The sequence below is a fragment of the Centruroides sculpturatus genome, unplaced genomic scaffold (assembly GCF_000671375.1).
Source record: "Centruroides sculpturatus isolate CEXI.00-Female unplaced genomic scaffold, Cexi_2.0 scaffold1429, whole genome shotgun sequence".
NCBI classification, from domain to species: Eukaryota; Metazoa; Arthropoda; class Arachnida; order Scorpiones; family Buthidae; genus Centruroides; species Centruroides sculpturatus.
This window is the reverse complement of record NW_019385592.1, coordinates 73,454-96,535: the sequence shown is the minus strand read 5'-3', so window position 1 is coordinate 96,535 and position 23,082 is coordinate 73,454. Positions and strand designations below refer to the sequence as shown.

Genomic DNA, 23,082 nt, shown 5'->3' with positions numbered 1-23,082 from the left:
TAATTTTTATAAATTGTATAAAATAAAATAAAACTTGATTGGAACAGAAAAAAATGAATATAAAATTTTTTTAAAATTAAATGTTTTTAAATTTAAATTTAAAGTTTATTTCATTTTGTTTTTTTGTTTAGTTATTTCAAAATAAATTTAAGATAAAGGAAAAACAGAATGAAGTTTCAAACTTTATTAAAATTTAAGACTTTTTAGAAAAGAAATGAATCCTATAATCTAAAACTAAATCAAATTACATAAATTTTACACATTTATTTAAAAATTATATATCTAATAATGTTTATAAAATAGATTATTATTAAGGAAAAACTTATTTGATTATTTAGAAAACAAGTATTTTAATGGAAGCATTAAAATTACATTTCTTGGTTTAATCTCTGAGTGGCATACATGAGTAAATTGTTAAGTTGTCTATTAATATCTTAGAAGTTAATGGAAGTTAAGTTTATACTAGACATAGATAGGACATTGACCTCAAAGTGACCAACTTACAAAAGGCTGGACTGAGGTTAAATTCATTAACCTGCTGCAGAGAAAGTTTCTCAAGAAAATGTTTTTTTCCCTCTTTTCTAGTCAGATAAACAAATTCTTTATGAAATAAAAGTTTCAAAGAGTGAGCTGATCATTGTTAAGTACATTTATGTTAAAAAAATAAGGAAAGATGATGTATACATTTAACTGATAAGAAGCATTAAATCCAGGGAAAAAAATTCCATTTCAAATTAAATAATAGATAAAAATGTCTTTTAAATTAAATTTAATTAAGATAAAAAGTTTTAATGTAAAAATTTTAAAATATATTTCTTCCATTTGATATTGTATTGAATAAAATTTTTAAAAAAAGTAAAATTTAAATTTTATCTTTTTATTTTTATAATAATACATGAATTCTCTTAAGAAAATCAATAGATTAAAATTAATATTATCCAGTTTTACATTTTCTTTTCAAAATATATTTCTAAAATTAAACCTAGACAATTATAATCAAAAACATACAATAAAGATTTTTAAAATTTTAAAATATTAAATTATGTTTATATTTATTTAATTATTGAATAAGTAAATTGATTTTGTATTTCACAATCATTTTCAAATATAAAAATATATTAAATTGTTAAATATGATTAGAATTTTAGTCGACAAATTTAAAGTATAAAGTACAGATATAATTAAAGTTAAGTACATCTGTAAAAGCAATTATTTATATAATTGCTTTTACAGATGTACTTAACTTTAATTATAAATGATTTATTAAAAGGATGTTTACTTAATTCAATGTAAATTATATTAATATTTTAATATAATATTTAAAAAAAATGCAATTATAGCTTTGTGAATATATTAATAATAATTAAATAAATAGAAAATATAAGTAAATATACCTAAGAATTGTTCCTGAAATAATCAATTTATTAAATTAATTGAATTTTATAACATTAATTAATCAGAAAGTAACAAGATACCTAACAATATAGATACAAAAGTATTATAATATATATAAATAAATTCCAAAAATATTCCTACATGAATAAAATAACATTATTTTAGTTGTTTTAAGCAATTTCCATTGAATAAAATTTATTATAGTAAACAAATGTGTGAAGAAGATGTATATTTTTCTATAAAAAAAAATTTGTTATGTAGCAATCATTCAAAATTGGAAGATGTGTAGTGTTTGGAGTTTCGAAAGTTTTTGGAGCAAGAATGATTTATGAACACTCCGACTATAAATTTGAGAAGTCCTGCATTAGTACATAATGTCAAAACATGTTTGAGTTATCCCTAAGGATATTCAATTTTATTTAATTTTAATAATGATATAAATTATATATAAAAATGATGAGTTGTATATATAAAAATTTCAGAAAAAATTTATGATTTATTATAGTAAATAAGCACTAGAAATTACAATCTTTTAACATTTAAAAATATATTTTTGCTGTTAACATTATCATCATTATCAAATGTCATATTGTATCCAGAGTAAATGAACTGTAACATTGATAAATCTGCTAATTTGATTATCAATTCCTATTTTGAATCTAAATGGATATTTGGTTGCAAATGTTTTTATGTTTTTACTTAGTAGCTGAAAATTTCCTGTTAGATTTTTTAAATATTTGTTGTAATCTGTAAATGGACTGTTGAAGCTCATTTCACTTATTTGAATAATTACTCAGTCATCTGACAAATTATCATTATTCAGTCATCTACAGTAGAAGCTTAAATTTTTATGTAGCAAAGTTTTACTATTTTTATGAAGTATTAAAGGATAAGACTAATAAAAATTTATTAATCATCTTTTTATGTTTTATAAATTTTTTATTTTACAATTTTATACAACAATACAATAGTTAAAATTTTATTAAACAAGAGCAGAACAAATATTTATGAGTGAGAAGAAAAAATGATTGCAGATAAAATCCAATAGCAGAAATTTAGTTTCTTATGGCATGGGAAAAGCAGCACAAGATTAATTCATATAAGAAATGATAATATAAAGAAAGAACTGGGAATTCTTGAACTGAATAAGAAAGTAGAGAATGGAGAGAACATGTTGAGAGAATGCCAGAGTAGAGATTTTACCAAAAGCAGCTCTAAACTCCTATTACAGCAAGAGACCAAAGAAGATTAAAAAGAAAATTAGAAAATCAAGAATGGAATAAGCAATTGCTTGTTACTTCAAGAAGAAGAAAATTATTCCTGTTTTTATCTCTGCTAATGTTTCATAAGAAAAAAATAAACTAAAAAATATTATAATTAAATAATATCAGTTTATTAATCCATCATCAGCATATTTTATACTCCAATAATGAATTAGGTATCCAATAATTAGGAAAAACATAATTCATCTGTAATGTTAAAGAATATTTTATAAGTATGATATATATTGAATAAGTGTGATATAAATTAGATAAATTTAAAGGATTAAGTAGGAATTAAATTAAATTTATATGCATTATTAATTAGCTAATATCATAAAATATATTTTAAACTAATCTGTATACTTTTTTGGATAAAATTTAAAATTTAAAGCATTTCATATTTTAATTACTTTAAAAATGAAAATTTTCATAAATAAAAAAATAATCACATATTTATTAACTGTATCAAAATCCTGTATAAAATTTAAAGAAAATCTAAATTTTAGAAACAAATAATAAGTTCATTATGTTTATTTCATTCAAGCTTTATAGACCAAAAATCATGTAAAATTGCTTAATAATAAGCAAATTATTTAGTACCTGTGAAGCAAATAATAGTTCCTATCTTTCTAAATAATCTTAGAATTCATTATAAGTAGAAAATTACTAAGATTTATAGTTTCCCTATTTGTTCCTCCACACACTATTACCTTTCTCTGGCAGGGGAGGACATGGCACTTGACGGACCATTTAGCAATAAGACTCTGTTCTGACCTTTGGATAAGAGACTGTGAAAAGTGTAAGTTAATGTAGCGACTATCCCCCTGCCACTAGGACAATGTTCTTTGTTATGGCAAAGACAGATGCTGGCTGCACAACTTTGCCAATAAACAGGTATACAATAGATAGCCTTAACATTTTAAAATTACTAATAAAACATATATATTTACAGCATAAAGTGTTTTCTGACATAATTATAATATATTTTTTAAAGCTTACATAAAATTAAATAATAAAATTTTATTATATTTTTAAAACAATATTGTAAGCTATATTGTTTGTAAAATTGAAATTTCATTAAAAATTTTCTTAAAATTCTATCCATAGTATAGAATTTTTTAAAATGTGATTTTCTATAGATAAATGTAAGATGAAATATTTATAATATTAAAAAACTTTTAATTAATTTGGTTAATATCTGTATGTAATACTCAATTTATTTATATTAATTTAAAGATATCTAGATATATGAACAAATATCAACATTTAAAATAAAGTAATAATTAAGCATGTAAACTAAGTTAATTTATAAATAATAGCTAATTTAAACAATTATCTTACTATAAATTAATTTGATGCAAATGCTAAATTATTAATTTATTCAATTAAATGTTGATATTTCTTAAAATATATATAATATGACATGTTTAATTTAATGCAAACACATAATAATATTGTTAATGTGTAATGATTATGTATGTATATATATATACATATACATACATTCTGCATTAAGAAGAAAATTAATAATTTTGAAATACTTTAAATGTTTTATTACATGTGCATAATGAATGGCAATAAAATTATTTCAAAATATATAAATGCATGTTTTGACTTTACAAAATATTTTTTAAATAAAAAAGTTTCAAATTCATATTTAAATTTTTTATGTATATAACTGCTTATAAACACAACACTTTTCCTTAAGTTATAATTAATAAAACTGATAAAAAGTGGAGAAACTAAGTTGCTGAAAGACTAGAATGATTTTTGAAACTATAGTAAAACGTTTCTTCCTTATTAAAATTATTATCTCTTAACAATGTTTTTGTAATTTACAAGAATATTTTAAAATTACTCATTTAAACCAAGAGAAGTGGAAGAAATATGAACAGTTAGATGAATCCAAATTCAATTAATTTTAAATAATGCATTCAAACGTTTTTCTTTAAAAAAAATATCCTTAAAATTACATTTAGTGTAAATAATATCTGAAGAGTTTATGGAATTGTAAAATTCAACTCATTAAAATTTAATCTATTATTCCTTTTCAACAGAAGATACTTTTTAAGTTACTGGAAGGAAAAAAATATCGTTCTTAAATAATGATCTATTTTAAGAACTAGACTCATTAAAAATATACCCCATAAAATTTAATTCCGGTGTTAATTAGTTTCATAAGTTTTGATTGCAAAATGTATTTAAAAATTAACATGCAAAAATCTTACTAATTAGTTTGAAGCAAAACATTTTTTGTTATAATTTTTTTTTTTTGCTTTGTTGACTTGAATTATATTCGTTACAATGACACTAATAATATTTCTAAAGGATAGTAAGAGTATAAAGAACTAGTTTCGGTATATCGACGTTTTTGTTGTAAAAATATTTTTTGTGCAAACAATAGCTCTCTCATAAAGTATCTGACACAGCAAGTTATAGTTCTGTAATAAATTCTATTGATTTTTTCCCGTTCTGAAACTTTTCATCAAAGGAATCATTACTATCATACCATAATGGTGTCAGAAGTAACAGTGTTTAAAATAAATGTTTAACATAGTCGTTTAATTTTGCGTAAGATGATACTTAATCACTTACAACAAATTTATTACTAAAATAACGTAGTACGATGTAAAATGTCAACGCAGAGTTAAAGAATATGAATTTTATACGTGTTGAAGAATATAAATTAATTAAATATCTTTCTATTGTTTAATAAAGTTTAATATAGTCTACTAGAAATCATTTTTATAAAAATATGACTTAAATGACATGAAGCAAATTTAAAAGTCACTGACAGCTGTTAGTGACATGTACGAGAAAATATTCAACTGAACAGTATAAAAATAACTTATGCTTCCATCTGCACCAATGATTATTGTGTAGAAAATGAAAAAATAACAAAAAAAGATTTAAGCACTTATACATTTGACATTGAACTTTTAAATATACTATTACAGATTACATTGTATATTTTTTATATAATTTGATTTTAAAAATTAATTCAAATAATTTCTGAGGCAAACTGTAGTATATATATATATATATTACGAGAGAAAAATATTTTATGGATTTAAGAAGAAACTTGTTACAATAACTAAGATCTTTTCAATGACATATTTTGCTCTACATATTTCAAAACAATATTAATAAATTTCCAAACTTATATTTTTAGTTCGACTTGAGACAGTAACAGTCTACAAAAAAGTTTGTAAAATATTGAACAAGACCACAAAAAAAGAAAGAACAAGAAGGTTACGGAAAAAAAGATCATTGCCTGAAACTTTTCGACATAATAAAGACAGCCTTGACTTTAATCTAAAAATATTATATTATAATAATTTATCAACTCTAAGTAGTACAAACATTGAAAGTAATTTTAAACAATTTATAGATACTCGAGGGATGGAATATCTATAACCAGAAAATTCCAGATGTAAAGCGATGCTATAAAAAGCGTTATGGTTATGTTACTAAATTTGTCTGGTTAACAGGATTTCCGGAGACGCCAAGACACGGATCAAAACAATCCTTAAGGTACAATTATCTAACCTATAGAGGCAAGGTATGAAGGACTAGGCCAAGTCTCGCTACAACAGTTATTTATAGAAGTGCAGAAACGGTGGAAGACTAATGTACGGGCATCACAGATCTGAAACATAGCCTATGCACTACAAGACGCATTCCGAACGTGATTTAAGAATCACTCAGCCAAAATTCGCTGTACGTCCGCCGTACTGTAACGAGTACTGTCTAATTTCAGAGTCTATTCCATTATTAATTGCCCTCTACACCAATTATAAAATCAAATTTGCTAGAAAATTTAATTGTCTAGTAATGTAATAATTTTTTAAACTAAAATTTGTAATGATTTGAANATATAAATCAATAATTTCTCTAACTGTTTTAAAATTAAAATATTTTAAAATTAATTACTCGAAATTTTTCCAATTATGAAAATATTTACAGTTTCATAAATGTGTTAATTTAAAATATGTTTTTTTCCTTAAATTAAAATACACCACTTATAAATATACCGGAAAATGTGTAAAAGGTATAAATTATGTAAACGAAAAAAGAAATTTGAACTTAAAAAAATTCAAAATAAAATGTAAAAAAATTATTTCATAAATTTGATGAAACTCATTAAAATTAACAGTAAAAATTTTAAGTTTCATTTTAATTGAAAAAACCATGTGAAATGAATATAAAAATAAGTAAATATAAATAAATTGAATTTTTTCCTCATTTTTAACAGAAAATTTTGAATACATAAAGAATATATAAATACTCTCTTATTTAATACCGTTTTTCAAGAATATATATTTATTTAATATTATAATTTTATTAACGTTTATATAATAAACTATATTAAATATCATTTGTTTATAAATGTCATAATGAGCAAATGAAGTTTAATTTAATAAAAGTGAAATTTAAAAGTAAGAAGATTAATCATAATTTTAATACAAAAAACTCAAATATATATTCATGTATTAATAATGAAATGGGATAAATCTATATATATATTTAAAGAAAATCTTGATGTGATAAAAAACCTAGTCCGATAAAAAAAATATATCATCCAATATTAAAGAAATTTTCTTTGTAGAAATGGACAAAATTAATTCTTCTTGAAAAAATTTTATTTCCTAAAAAAGATTTAAATTAAATCCACTTTCAGTCTTATCCAGATTCATTTTGCTTTATATGTAATATAACGTTCAAAATAGGATGATTTCTTTACGCAGAAAAGTTCTTTAACCCCTTCAACCATTGGAAATCATTTAAGACATTTAATTTTCTGTTCAAAATTTAACTTAATCCGCATGAAAATTAGTGACAAGAAATTTATTATAGTGGCTATAATTTATTATTATTATTTCACTTTAAAAAGTAATATAATAAATATAAATTAAAATCACAAAGATAAGAATAAAAGAAGGATTATATTCGAACTAAAACTGCATAAAAATGGCATTTAAGAAAGACGAGAATCACTTTACATTCTGATATTATTTCTTTTTACATAATAATAATAATAATAATAAATTGCTACTATGGAATATGGAAATCAGGAAACTCACTAGAGTTGTCTAATTGTGTAAAAAAAATTTTGACATTAAAATATAGACAATACAACTTTAGTGAGTTTCCCAATTTCCATATTTTATAGTAGCAATTTGTTATTAGTTTGTAATTTAACTAGAGCATATTTATCATTTTTAACACTCGAGAAAATCGCGAATAATATACAAACATCGTGTGTTTTTGTTACCTGTAATAAATTTAATAGACTGTACATATACAGTATATTTTTTCGATTAGAAGTGTTTACGATGGAAATAACTCAGTCTGAAAAACATATAGTCCTACAGTGTATGTATCAATACAAACAACTGCATCTGTATAAAATTAAAATTTAAAGAAGAAAGAAAAATAAATAAATATATGTATATATTAAAGTTTACATGAAAAAATAAATTTAAAAATTTATATATATATATATATTTCATTTAAACTTTAATTTTAAACGGATGCAGTTGTTGCTGTAGGCTATTTTAAAGTTGTAAGAATAAAATATCTCCAATCTACTTCTATTGATAGTTATTGCGTTTTCAAATTAGTTCTAACGTTATCTATAATACTAAATCGATAAAAGAATTTTAAAAACTTCACGCAATATTTAAATTACATTAAATTATTTTTTTTTAATAAATAGAAGTTTTTGAGAAATATTTCTGTATATTATATTTATTTATTATTATTTCTTTTTTAAAAATCCCTTCCTTTGACTGTCAATAATGTCCCTAAATATTCCTTAATAAATTTCTAAGACGTTCCTTCGATTTTTATTCTCCTTAACTTTCCCTCCCCCTTGAATATTGATCACTAATTCAAACCTCGATTTTACCGCATTTCCCTTAAAATTCCCTACCTCGTTTGTTAGATAATAATTGAAATTTGATGACCACAAAATAATGATATTTATGCACACCATACCGCGAAAGAGTAACTCAACCTGGTATATAAAATATCATATCGATGTAAATTTATATGTTGGTATCGTATGCGTATGATTCACGCATAAATGACACGATGGATAATTTATTAACTATTCCAGGAAAAAGATATTCAGGGTCCCTTAATATCATTATAAAAAACAGATAATTACTTCCAGCAACGAATCCATCTCTGTTAAAAAGTATTACACCTGACAATAGTCTGGCTGTAAACATTCATCATGACTCTTCGCTACTCAAATGTTTTTTTCTATTAATCAATTATCCAGGTTTATTTTGGACAACCTCCTGTCATACTAAGAAGAGCTTGCCTTGATGGTGTAACGAATAACATCCTTTTGTACCGCACGATTATCATCCCAGATGGTATACTGCCTTTACATTTATGTAATGAAACGATGTTTATCAATTTTTGCATGGCTGAATTTGCGAATTAATGCTTAACAATATGATACATTTTGTTGATTTAATTTATGTGAATGAATTTTGTTAACATAATATAAAACACTATTTAATTTAACGATAAGAATACGTCCCGAATAAAGTAAACAATATTAGATTTTCTACGAGAATTTAAAGTGTTTATTTAATGTCAATTGTTTCCAACTTTAATTATTATAGAAGTAATATATTTGACAATATAATCTTTTAAAATTCTGTACTAAATATAAAATAAAATAAATTAATTTATACCAGATTTTTCAGAATATTAAGATGTTTTGAATACTTAACTCTTTCAACATGCTCTGCCTTTAAATCGATAAAAATAGGTTCGAGTTTGGAATAAAATATACGCTTCCTCTAACCCTCTCTTTTACTTTTCGTATAATCTCGATAAAAATAATTATAATTCTAACGAGTTTTAATTTACACAAAACTTTTAATTAAAATCTATCACTGAGAATATCGTCTATACTAAAATTAAATTTAAAAAGTAACCTTACATGTTAAACATTCTATGTCATATTTAAATTAATAATTTACAAGAGATGCTTATTCAAAATTCAATACTTTAAATAAATTTAACTAGTCTGCATAATTTTAATTAAACATTTCCCATGAATTCATGTATTTTTATACATGCTTTTTACTTGTATTCGTATACAATTAGAGTATCTAAAAGTGTTACTATGTTAACTTTTGTTTATTTTATCTGAACACCTGTAAGCTTTAAATGTTTAAAGTCATGCAGGTGATACCCAGATACAATTAAATACAGGGATAATTCAACTTAAATTGATTATCTTACATAATTTTGATCCAGTGATATAATATTAATTCTATCGATATGGCACACTCGTTCTAAACTGTTTATCGAATTTGAATATTTGTCAATACGGGTAAATACAAACGGAGTTTCCGCTCGACTTATCCCAAACGGGAAATACTACAAATTTTGTAACCATTAACTGAAACCGGATTTAATCAATCAAATTAATCTTAATTGAAAGGGAAGATAATTCTCAGAATGTTCCGGAAAGTTTTTAAAAGAGAAATTTATATTTAAAAAAAGGTGCCTCATAAGAGACTAATTATTTCAACCCCATATGATAAAAAGCTAACCAACCTCGACACGGATCCTTTATTCTTTAGATCACCGTTGCGAGGTTATCATCAGTAGCAGTCATTAAATATAACATGCAACTACCGCTGGATATCTGCCATCCATATTTTGTAGAATAAGAAAGAGAAGAGAGAAAAAATATGTATATATATTTAACAGAGTAAAATTAAAACTAAAATTTATAGCAACTATTCTAAGAATTAATGCTGCACGACGCGAGTTTCGTTCCGCATCTGTAACAACAACGTTCATTTCATCTAAGCAAAAAATAAGTTTTTAAAAAAAGCAGCAATAACATTCGTATCCGATTTTAAAGCAATATAGACAGAGGAATAAATGTGCGAATTAACTGTAAAAAAACTTTATAGACGTTTTTAAATCTTAATAAACTTACCCAGAGAAAATAAGTATCTCTGTAGCACCATTTAGATATTTTATTTCAGATATACACATTCGTCAATCCTTGACAAGTATCGAATATTAGTCCCACACACATCGAACGACATTCCATAACAGTAATGGCCCAACACGTGGAACTATATCCAACTCTAACCAGACACAAGCAATCTCCAAACTACATCAGCACATCACTACAACCAGATCAAGCAGGGCTTTACCGCCTCGCCTTTGGTTGCGCGCGCAACCGATGCACCCCACAAAACAAAACAAGGGGGAGAGAAAAAGTTAAGATCGGTTTTAAAAACTCGATACTAAAAATAGTCATCATTTGCTATACGATCTACGACTGTACGGATTTTTTTCTATCCGGTTTTCTTTCCTTAATTTCTGGCACGGAAGCGGTTGTTAAATTTCTTCGATTTACCCCCTGACACCTAGAAGATAACACTAACTGCTTTAATAGTTGTTTCTCTATCGGTTGTCAACGCCTATTTATTTTACCAGTTAATTGAGCATATTTAAAGAAGTGGAGCCGTCCCAATACGGTATCGGAGTGATACGTTCGATATGGCTAGATTTCGGCCTAATTACCCCAACTTCTAAGTACTTATACTAGTGTCATTGTCTGGATGGGCCGGATATGTTTTTAAAATAATCCGGTTGCTTACCACTATACCACATTGTGGGGGGTGGAAACTCGTGAAAAGAGTGCTTAGCTGGACTATAGCCAAATGGTTGGGTTGAAAGGAAGTCAAGAAGAATGCGTCTCTGTGCCAAGTGTCTTAACGTGGGGAGCACTCCTTCCCCAACAGGATACATCTTATTTATCAAATATATAAATTTTTTACACGGCTATAATCTCTTGAAAAGTAATATCGTCTGTACAATAATATATACAATTTTTTTAGATTTTTGCCATATTTTTTATATTTCTATATGTTCTACTGGTTAAATAATTCATAAGTTACTTAATATTATTTCAGATAGAGTCAACTTTTAATACTCTAAACATTAAACTTTTTATTAATATTATAAATTGTTTAAAAACTTATAAAATTTTTACATGGTTTATATCAATATAACTTTAGCTACATGGAAATTTGTCACTGCGATATCATAACATTGATATATCATATCAATTATTTGGCTACACTGTTTCTATATATTTCCTGAACATTTCTTTCTAAATGCCGAGTTAAACATTTAATTAATTTACAATTTATTCTCCATTACAATTTACTAAAGATTTAATTTTTAAAAGAATTCGAAAATAAATATAATAAAATACAAATTCATAAGCTACAATCGAAAAAATAAAATTACACATCAAGATAATCACATTGATTTAAGTAAAAAGTTTTCGATACATTAATTTACTTGATTAAAAAGTTAATTGATTATAACATTTTTAATCAAATAGATAAGATATAACAAAATTCAAATGAGGATAACTTAATTAAAAATGCAATTAAACTGGCAAGAAAAAAAATGTATATATATGTAATTTTTTGAAAATTTAATAACTTCAGATGCAATAGAAAAAGAAAATAAAAAATGGAAATTTGATTAATTATGAATATTATTCGAAAATAAGATTTTGTTTCTTTCCAAAAAAACAATGGTTCAATTAAGTATTAAATATAAAAGGATTGAGAATTTCTACAAGTAGCAGGGACATAAACATCTAAATAACCCGTATCAGATTTATAGCAGCTACAAAACTTTCAAGAATGTTCATGACATATCCATTAACTCTTAACTAAGCCTCAGGTACGTAAAAAAAGAGAAAAAAAGCTATTTTTTGGATAATTCAGAATGCTCAAACTGTTATAATGTTTCTTTCTTTAATAATAGTTTTTCCACGTTTTAAATCAAAGTAAAACTAATTATTTATTTCAAAAAATTCTTACTTTAAAAGGAAAAATATAGCCTATAGGAGCACTTTCGATGATGATAAACGAAAATAAGGAATTTTTTTGAAATAAAAACAATTGCTACTTTGCAAGTGTTGTAAAAACCTCTTCGGATTTTCATTATTATATCCGCCAAATTTAAAAATCGAACGATATTTTTAATTAATGAAAACTTTCATATTAATTAATTTCTTTTTCCAGCTACTACCTCATTTATTTTTATAATAAAGGATGATTTAAATGAAGTTATCGGACAATCACTGACATTATAAATTCCATTTAATTATACTTACTTATAAATTTGTTTCTAAGATATAGTAAATTAGTTGATCTCAACTACGGGATCATATTAATTCCTTCTTTGAAATGTTAGAAGTTTCTATATTCAAGAATTTAATAATTTTTTAAACTAAAATTTGTAATGATTTGAAATTAAAGTAGGATAATAGTATCCACATTTCTGAACAAAATATTTAAAAATACTGAAATATAATTTCAATTCAGTACAGTTTTTGTTAACTGATCAAAAATCAATATTCAAAATATTAATATGCTCTATTTTGAACGTTACTAGTTAAATATATTTCTTAATGGATTGTAATGATAGTTAATATAATCTTACATGCCTACGTTATCTAATAAATTTTTTATCTAATACTGTATCCGATCTGACTTAAAAGAAGCCTTCTCAAGGGTATTTCGTTTGCCTGCTTCGTAGGTAACTAAAGGAAAATTCATTGATTCGTGTTGCTGGATTTCAGCAAGTGTATTATTCAATATTGTGTCATATTTCGAGAACTTTTCGAATCATACTGTGTTCAATTTTTACGAAAATATCTATTTGCAGAGCTGGCTTTACCATTGATTTTTTGGATTGTTGAATAAGATTCTTGAACTTCTATTTTTTCCTTCCTTTCGAGGATTGTATTTCCACTGCCCTTTCCGACTTTAACACAGATTTTGGAATATCTACAGAAAAATCGCTGAAAACCAGTTTTTTCAGCAAGTTGAGTTCAGCAATAAGATTCAATCCAATTCTAAAAACATGAAAACTATGCCCATGTGCACCAATTTATAAATCCACTTTATAACAAAACATGAAGCTGTATAAGAAAGTTTCGCTGTGAAGCTGAATATAAAGATATTGTAAGAATATTGTAAGAATAAAGAATTGTAAGAATATTAACAAGTAAGATATTTCATTTATATATTTTACACATTTCATATATTTTTATAAGCTAATTTTTGGCAAATATACGTATTAAAATGAGTGCAAGAGTCAATATTAGACATTAATATCATGTCTACTAAAAATTTAAAAGAAATGACAAACGTTTTACTCAAAAAATATTAATTAAATAATGTTAGAACATCTGCAATAAAATATTTTATAGTCGAACACAGTATTCAACTAAAACACGTCTTAAAAATCTACGAATTCCTTCATGTGAGAATTATGTTATGTAAATGCATCTATTTTAAATAATTTTATTATAGAATTTTCTTCATAAAATTGTAGACAGATAGTTTTAAGACGTTTGCAATGTAAAAGAAAATGCACATTAGCATAAGGTAATTTGAAAAATGTATTTTTCAGATTACATTAGCATTGTTATGAGATGAATTAAGTAATCGAATCTTGAGTTCAAGTAGATTTTTAAAAGAGAGAGAGGGGGAAATAATAATAATAACGTTTGTAAAATAGAGCACAGGAAAATAAAATTATCTTGTCTTTTGTTCAGTGTCAATGATATAATCATACTACGCTTCATCAGAGATGTGCAGAATAAAATAGGAAAAAATATTTCAATAAAAATATAAAACTTATTTTATTAATTCTTGTATATTTTTATATTTTGTTTTATTTTATAACTTTTGACAGTATAATCAGTTAAACTTCTTATAAAGAGTTATATCATTAGCTAAATATATTTTGCTGTTAGTAATAGCTTATTCATATTTAACAGAGCAAGGATAAATGAAAATTTATACATTCATTATTTATTCTATAAAATAATAATAATATTAATAAGTTAACAAACTCTAAAATAAAAAGTTATGTGCTCAGTTTCTCTAATCTTAAATATGCATAATATTCTTTGATTATCATAATTCAAAGCAACATTATTTCAATATTTTACTTTATAAATTATTCAGAAATTTAAATTCAAATGCTTACAGAAAAAAATCAAAACTTTATTGCAAATTATTAAAAAACAAACTACAGAAACATGAAAATTTGAAGATATTAAACAATCTCTGTTTGAAATATTTGATTGAATGAATGCTTTTAACTTCGAAATATGAGATGTACTTCAAATAATTCAGACTTTAAAAAAATCTTGAGTGAGAGTAATAGTGAGAATAAAAAACGTAACTGAATAGTTTTATTATTTTCTATTTATATAATATTAAAAAGCAACAAAATTGAAGTATAAAAATGACATATTGTAAAGCAGTAAACAATTTTTAAAACAATTAGAGATTATGGTATTATATATACATAATATTATTTTTCAGTGAAAATTTTATAATTTTAAAATTGAAATCAGTAATGTTTCTTGCACCAAACAAATAATTTTTTAATAGAAAAGGTGGTAAATTTTGTCAATTTTAGCAATTGTATGTACACTGAAAGAGTTTTAATCTGTAAATTTTATACATTTAACATTGAAACAATTTTATCGTTATTATATTAACCTAAATAAAAACGTTTTAAGCTCTTAAAACTCATACAATTTGTATCCGCATCTGAAAGTATGAGAATAAGAAAATAAAATACAATTTCTACTTATCATTTATCATATATGATACGAAGATGCCAGATTCTGGAGAGAATCTCAAACCTTATCTAAAATATGATCACGAGTGTCCACCAGACTAATGTTAGCAACTCGACACCTGATTCGAATTTGTGATATTTTCCCTATTTTATAGCCTAGTTTCAATCAAGAAAGTAAATGAACTTCGTAAACTCCTGACAATCTTAAACGATTTAGATCACTAAATGTCTAATAAAAGAAGAAGAAGAAGAAGAAGAAAAAAAAAAAAAGATATTTCTATTCTATAAACAAGACATTTACACTTATTTATTTTAAATAATAAATGTCAAATGTAATTAAATAATTTTTATTATTCCATTGAATATTTTTACAATTGCATATCATTCAGAATTTAGTACTAAACTGATTCTGAATATAAGAAATATTTACACTATAAATAAGAATTTTATTTATGGAAAAATAGAAGGCTACCATATTATATACAAATTTATGCTCTGGAGCAGTTTTTCATGACATTTGGATTAAATATGTGAATTATTATTCATGGGCTGAATAAAAACATCAAGATGTCTCAATGCTTTCAATTTTGCATTGCAAAATTCTTCAAAAAAATATCCTCTCTCTTTCTGTTTTAGTAACACTCAATGTTTAAAAATATATAAATATAATACTGGCCTATCATTTGTCAGCTGTCAATTAAAAGTTTTACAAAAATTACTATTTTTTAACTACTATATAAAATCAAAATTAAAAATAAATTCATTAATTAAACATAAGTTTAAATTAGAAATAAGACAAGCTTAATGTCTTGAGAATTAACATTAAAGACAATTTATTGTACAGTAAACTATCTGAAACCAATTTGTATACAATTTAAATTCTATAAATAATTGTAACGATCACATAAATTTAGAAGATATTCAACAACTGCCGTAATGACCCATCTCAATACAATATAATGAATCAATACGCCTGTATCATTTTGTGTTACTTAAAAAAAGGAACAAAACCTCAAGAGAAACCAATGCTATTTATATGATCTTAACTTTCCACCTGAAAAAACATTACGTTATAAAAAAGTAAAAACAGTAATGATGCAGAAGAAACGAAATTTTGAATGTTCAGATTTTAAATATTTTAATAACCCAGCGATGAAATATATGTTTTCTGTCTTACACTTAATTCATTCTATAGATTTCTTCTTTAGATCTTTCAGAGTTTTAACTCAATTAAAAAAAGAACAAATTTCCAAAAAATAATTTAAATATTCACAGTTCAAGTCAAATCAACTTAATTAGATTAACATTTAAACTTTCAGATTAGCCAACATTAAACAACGTTGTAATGTTTAAATTAATATTTAAGCCTGTTTTTGTTTCGTGAAAATAAGTTTATTATTATGGTCCCAAGCTACCTTTTATTTCCTGGTCGTAAAGAGCATTAAGAAAAGCACCACCACACTTTGCTGTTCGTAAAATAGTGTCATTATTGTAAAACAGTGAAGTCTTCTTTACTTCTTGTAAGATAAGAAGATACAATTCCATTATAAAAGATTTACAAGATATCCGCAGACGACCAAGTATAGAATTCTGTCAATATTTGTTGTCACGATTGACCGTTAGATATTTCAATTCTATACTTTCTATTTATTTTTTTGACAGTTACGTGTTGAATTGAAATTGTATTGCATCATTTCAACGATTTTTTGACAGAAACGTTCCTCAAACACATTAATGTCAAATAGTGACAAACGTTTAAATCCAACAAAAGTTTAGAAGGCCTATCCGAAAAGAAACATTTATCAAATACTAAACGCGATAGAAACGAATAAATTATACTAATAAAATAGCAAATTTGCAGTTTTAAAATGCGATAAAAATAAATTATTATTAATTTTTTTTGTGTGAACATAAAGAAAAAAATAACAATTCTTTTCGTTAAATCTCTTCTTTCTTAAAATAATATTACACAAATATTTAATCTATCTGTGTTCAATGGTAGAAGATATGTTATAAAAATATTAACAGCAAAGAAATATATATAATAAGATATACAAACAATAAAATAAATAAATAAATATATTCAAACAGTTATAAATATTCAATAGCAAAAATATATAATAATCATACCTGAGATGAAATATTCAATGAGGGAAAGTATTGAGCTTATATACAAAAGCATAAAATATTCAATAATAAAAAGCATAAAATAGCAATATCTGAAATAAAAAGGTTCAAAGATATAGAACGATAAATATTTAATAAAACAAATAACATTCAATAAATTCAGCTTAGTGAATATTTAAAATATTAGAGTTTTCAATAATATAAAATTTTGAATATGTTAGATATTTATTTCATTATTTATATTTTGTATCGTTTATACTTTATGCATTTTTATGCGCTCTAAATAATTGAATATTGAAAAATTTATCACTCTAAAAAAGTTTAAAACTCTTCAATATCAATAATCTATAACATTTTCAGAAAATTCAGCATTATTCATGAAGTATATAATGAAATTTCTCTTACTTTTTATCATTAAAATACATCAAATAACAGAAAATGTAAATATAAATTCGATATTCAAATATTAAATAGTATTTAAAAACACAATGTGAAGATTTGTTTATAGATAAAAGAACTTATTTGTCATTATGAAGTCAATATTAGTCTTTCTGATATAATCTTTTCCAAAACTGAAATATTTTTTTTATATGAATGTTTATACAAGACCATTAATGCAGTAAATAAAGAGGTAAAAATAAATATAAAATTACATTTAATATCATAAAATCCAAATATTACGCTAGAAAAAAAGAAAACTTCAAAAAACAAAGCTTTAAGGAAAGAAAATAACTTTATTTTCTTCCATTAGAACATTGCTTTTGTAGTTTATTTACTTATGAAGTAATTCTTTGATCTTAAAAAAAAATATGACAAAAATACTATTTTTTCCAGCTTTAAATTATTAAATATCTCAAAAAATATCTTATTAGTTTTTATTCATTACAAATAATAAAGATTGCATGAAGATTTTCATAAATACACTACACGTAGATCACTATAGGAAAAATTTATACTGAAAATGCATATATAAATAAAATAACCCTTTCTTAATCTGTTAATTTACCAACTGATATTAAAATCAAGCAAAATTTTTACTAATATTTTCCTTTTTCTACATTTTTATTATACAAGTTAAATTACGTTTAAAAAATAACACGATGAAAAACACTTTTACCAACTTAGATTTTTATTCAGGAGCGGAACTTCAGCATCAATCAACATTTCTGTTAAACGTTTATTCCCACCTTATTATTAAAGAAGCTTAAGAGCAGCGAACAAAAGAACCTTTCAGGGAGGATATGTCGCAATCTAACATCGAACAACTACTATTTTGTAAGTGTTTCGAAAGCACTCAGAATCGGCAAACAATGTTTATACAAATGCAAATCCAGCAGCAAATTCTTTAAAAGTCGTAAATCATTGAAACCGTTTGACAACCGGTAACAATTTAAAGACATAAAAGTTTTAAAATCTACTTCGACATGATGGGTGGTCTATACGAAGAAAAATGATACCATCTTCCAGTGTTACTCTCTCTATTTATATATATATATAAGAGTAGCATCTGTCTGCTAACCATAGATTACGATTTCTGTAATCCCGGTAGAGTTGAAAAAAATCGATTTAATTGTAAAGAAACGCGAGAAATCTCTAAATTTGATCAGGATGCAGTGTAACTCAATAACTTGTACGTGGTATGTGACAGATATGGTCGTGGAAAAGTAGAAAGTTTCAAGTGTATATCAATAAGACGAATATGATATTATGAAAGTATATAAGTGGATAAAATATTACAAATCAATCACGTGTTAGGAAAAGTATAATATTTTGTGAAATCGGAGTAATATTTCATGAAGAACGAGCGTCGAGAAGAGGGATCTACGCCCAGTAACTTATGGCCCCCTAGTGGTTCCTCCCCTATAAATTATTGTTGTTTTAAGTAAAAAATAATCTTTAAATAATCTTTGTTTTATTAAGAAATACACATTCTACGCTTTTCACTTGTTTAAAAACGGAAAAAGGCAAAAGGGCCCCATACATCCTTTCGACGACCCTTTCTTTCTTCATAAAATATATAAAGTACTTTATTTTGAATATATCTTTAGTATTTATAATTACTTACGTGACCGATATTCATAAATTTCACGAATAAAATCAAAAACGAAAATATAACTTTATCAATTTAAATTCAAATTTCATACCGAAAATATGTATGTACGAACGTTGCCATGGTTACGCAATTTGGCCAAGGAATTTCTTAAAGTGATAACGATTGGTCATAACCGCGGCGAAAAAATTGATTGGATCGATTCGATTGGTGCGACAGGTTGACATTGAACTTGATCGTCTGGCTTTATTGGATTTATCTACGTTTTTCTTTTATAAAATATTTTATTGTTCTAACGTATATAAATTTTAAAAAAATCTGAGCGCGTAAAGTATTTTTCGTTTATAGAAACAGGAAACATTTAATTATTCAAATTGTTTTTTTTAATCGCGAAATGTTTTTTGAGACAACCACGTGGTGGCGCGTTGTCATTACATTTTAATTTGAAAAATTTGAATTGTCTAACTTATTTTGTGACGTCATCATATGCTGGCAACAATTCCGTAAACGGTACTAAATGTGGCAACTATTTATAGAAAAGTTGCCACCAAACTAGACTTTATGGCACCATTTAAATAACTGGAAAACCTTTTATCTTCAATACCTCTTAAAGATTCGAATGGGAAATGTTTTAAAAATTTAATCAACCGCATTCTTTCACATATATATTTTTATTTTATTTTCTCCGAATTCTTTTCCGATTGAAATAAAAATAAAAAAAAAGTGAAGAAATATTAAACTGATATAAAAAGTACATGCACATACATACATATATAGGCAAGCAAATAAATATTTATTCCGAGAAAACACTGCATAGTCATAGATATGGAGGATTGTTTTAAGAATTACTTAACTCTTAAATAAATTTTTTTACTAATTTGTTCCAATTGTGTAGCTAATTTGTTAAGCTTAATTATAAGACAAAGATTATTGGACTTAAATAAAGATTTATGCTTTGTTTATCCCCCCGTTTTTTGTAAGGGGGTAGTCGAGGATTTAACTCTGTAACCCTTGTATCATTGAAATTGGAGTTAATCCAAATTGAGTACGTGAATAAAAACAACAATCGGAGAGATTACTAGGTTATCTCGGGAGCGTCGCTAGAAAAAATAAATAATAGAAAGAGATTTACGTATAATTTAATTTCAATTTTGAAATTTTTATATATTCTATACATATATATGTATAAATTCAAGAGAATTCTGTCATAAAATATGATGGTAATCGAAAAGTTTTGTCGATTTTTTCTAATTATTTTCGTGTACTAACGTTATAAATTATTTATCAAAAATATTCAACATTGAATTTGAATTAAAATAAAATTTAGTTATTATTGAATTAATGTTGTTACGAACTTGTCGTCTATTTATTTTTTTTAGAAAAATCGATATCTATGTATACGTCACGTAATACGAATTTGCGGCTTTCCGGGTGTCACGTGACCTTTTAAATCGCATTATCACGTAATTCGCCTAAATATCGCCAAACTTATACGCTATTTTGTGATTCGAGCGAATACTTACCGACCGTAGATTTAATTCTTATTTTATACGTATAAAAATAGATAGGAAATGTATATTAAAAAAACGTTTATATTGTTTATACAATTAGTTTCGCGCGTTTTAGTCACGTGACTGAGAGGGGGAAATGTAAAAACAAGTTTAGATCTTCTAAATATAATATAAAAATTTTCTTTACAGAAAATTAAGATAAAAATCTCACTTAGTCATAGAATACATATCCAAGGTTGGAATTAATCCAAGATGGCCATCTGTTGCCAAACAATGCAACTTGACTATCAATGGTTGTTATAATCTCGTATTTCTCGTGTCACTGAAGTCATTTTGTTTAAGATTGATGACTTTTATCCATAAAAACAATCAAAATTATTAATATTCACTTTTTTAATCCATTAAATTTTTTGAAAATATCAAACCGACGCCGAGAGATTAACGTATAAAATTTGAAATGATTATTACGCAATTTCTTATTCAACAACGGAACAATTGCAAAATACGTAACGCGCGAGTCACGTGACTGTACTTTCCCGTGATTCGCTAATACGCCATTTACGTATTTTAAATTTCATCCAACCGTTAGAAAGTTTATGTACTGGCGATGGCATACAATACTCACGCAAAAAAAAAAGGAAAAAGAAAAAAATCGTTTTAACGATGATAGACTTTTAAATATATATATTTAACAACGTTGCAAATGTCTGGCAATGTTGTTATTAATTGCAACGCTATTTATCCAAGCCTTCTGTATATAAGGGAAGAACGATTCAAAGCAGACTTGGGTACTTTCCAGACGTTATTCTTTTCTGTAAAATATAATCTGATTTATCTCCTTTCTTCATCATCCGAAGCAACTTCGTTCCAATTTAACCATCAATTTATCATTTGATACATTTAAAAAGCTTTGTTTTAATAATAAATCTTATATTCGGGAATTTTAATCACGTGACACATTCGAAATAATCCCTAAAACATTTCGTCACCCAAAAGCATTCGGGTAATAATCCCTACAGAGAGAAATTGGAATTCTAATAAAAAAAATCTGAAAATTATTTATTAATTAAATAAAAACATTAACAATTATTTTCTTTTAATTACGTGCTTTACGTGAATATCTTTTTTTTTAAATTAAAAATTTTCCTACAATGTAATTTAATCAGGGAAATTTCGTAGTATTAAAAAAGTTTAGTTTTGCAATAGAATTTTACGATCATAAATAAATTCTTTTATTTATAAATTTAACTAAAACATACGTTAAGTATCAATAATTTTTTCCATTTCTCAAACTTGTCAAGAAAAAAAGTTTTTAAATACAAAGTATGTAAACATTAGGGAAAAATCAGTAAACAAGATTTTTCACTTATGATTAACGTCAACAAAGTTACACATGAAAATTTCATTTATCCAATATTAAATTTCCGAACATTTTAAAACTTATCTAAGAGTTTAATAAATTATTTTGATGTCTGAACCGTGTGAATAATTCAATTTTCTCTTATTTTAATGAAGATAAACATCCCCCAAAACTTATATATNGCTACCATATTATATACAAATTTATGCTCTGGAGCAGTTTTTCATGACATTTGGATTAAATATGTGAATTATTATTCATGGGCTGAATAAAAACATCAAGATGTCTCAATGCTTTCAATTTTGCATTGCAAAATTCTTCAAAAAAATATCCTCTCTCTCCTTTCCGACTTTAACACAGATTTTGGAATATCTACAGAAAAATCGCTGAAAACCAGTTTTTTCAGCAAGTTGAGTTCAGCAATAAGATTCAATCCAATTCTAAAAACATGAAAACTATGCCCATGTGCACCAATTTATAAATCCACTTTATAACAAAACATGAAGCTGTATAAGAAAGTTTCGCTGTGAAGCTGAATATAAAGATATTGTAAGAATATTGTAAGAATAAAGAATTGTAAGAATATTAACAAGTAAGATATTTCATTTATATATTTTACACATTTCATATATTTTTATAAGCTAATTTTTGGCAAATATACGTATTAAAATGAGTGCAAGAGTCAATATTAGACATTAA

General features: G+C 24.8%; 1 protein-coding gene across 2 annotated transcripts in view; it reads right to left on the bottom strand.

Annotated features, from left to right (window-relative positions):
• LOC111640403 (neuropilin and tolloid-like protein 2) overlaps window positions 1–21,588 on the bottom strand; it is a 91,046-nt gene extending 69,458 nt beyond the window's left edge. Inside the window, exons 1-2 of one of the 2 annotated variants that reach the window (XM_023386411.1) lie at window positions 21,235–21,588; window positions 17,466–17,554 (exon numbers count right to left, since the gene is read on the bottom strand). In XM_023386411.1, the coding sequence (XP_023242179.1) occupies window positions 17,466–17,554; window positions 21,235–21,251 (106 nt within the window). In that variant the 5' untranslated portion in view covers window positions 21,252–21,588. Of the gene's footprint in view, window positions 1–10,635; window positions 11,848–17,465; window positions 17,555–21,234 lie in introns of those variants that run through there. The other variant, XM_023386412.1, reaches the window with a different exon arrangement.
• Between the last annotated feature and the right edge of the window lie 1,494 nt (window positions 21,589–23,082).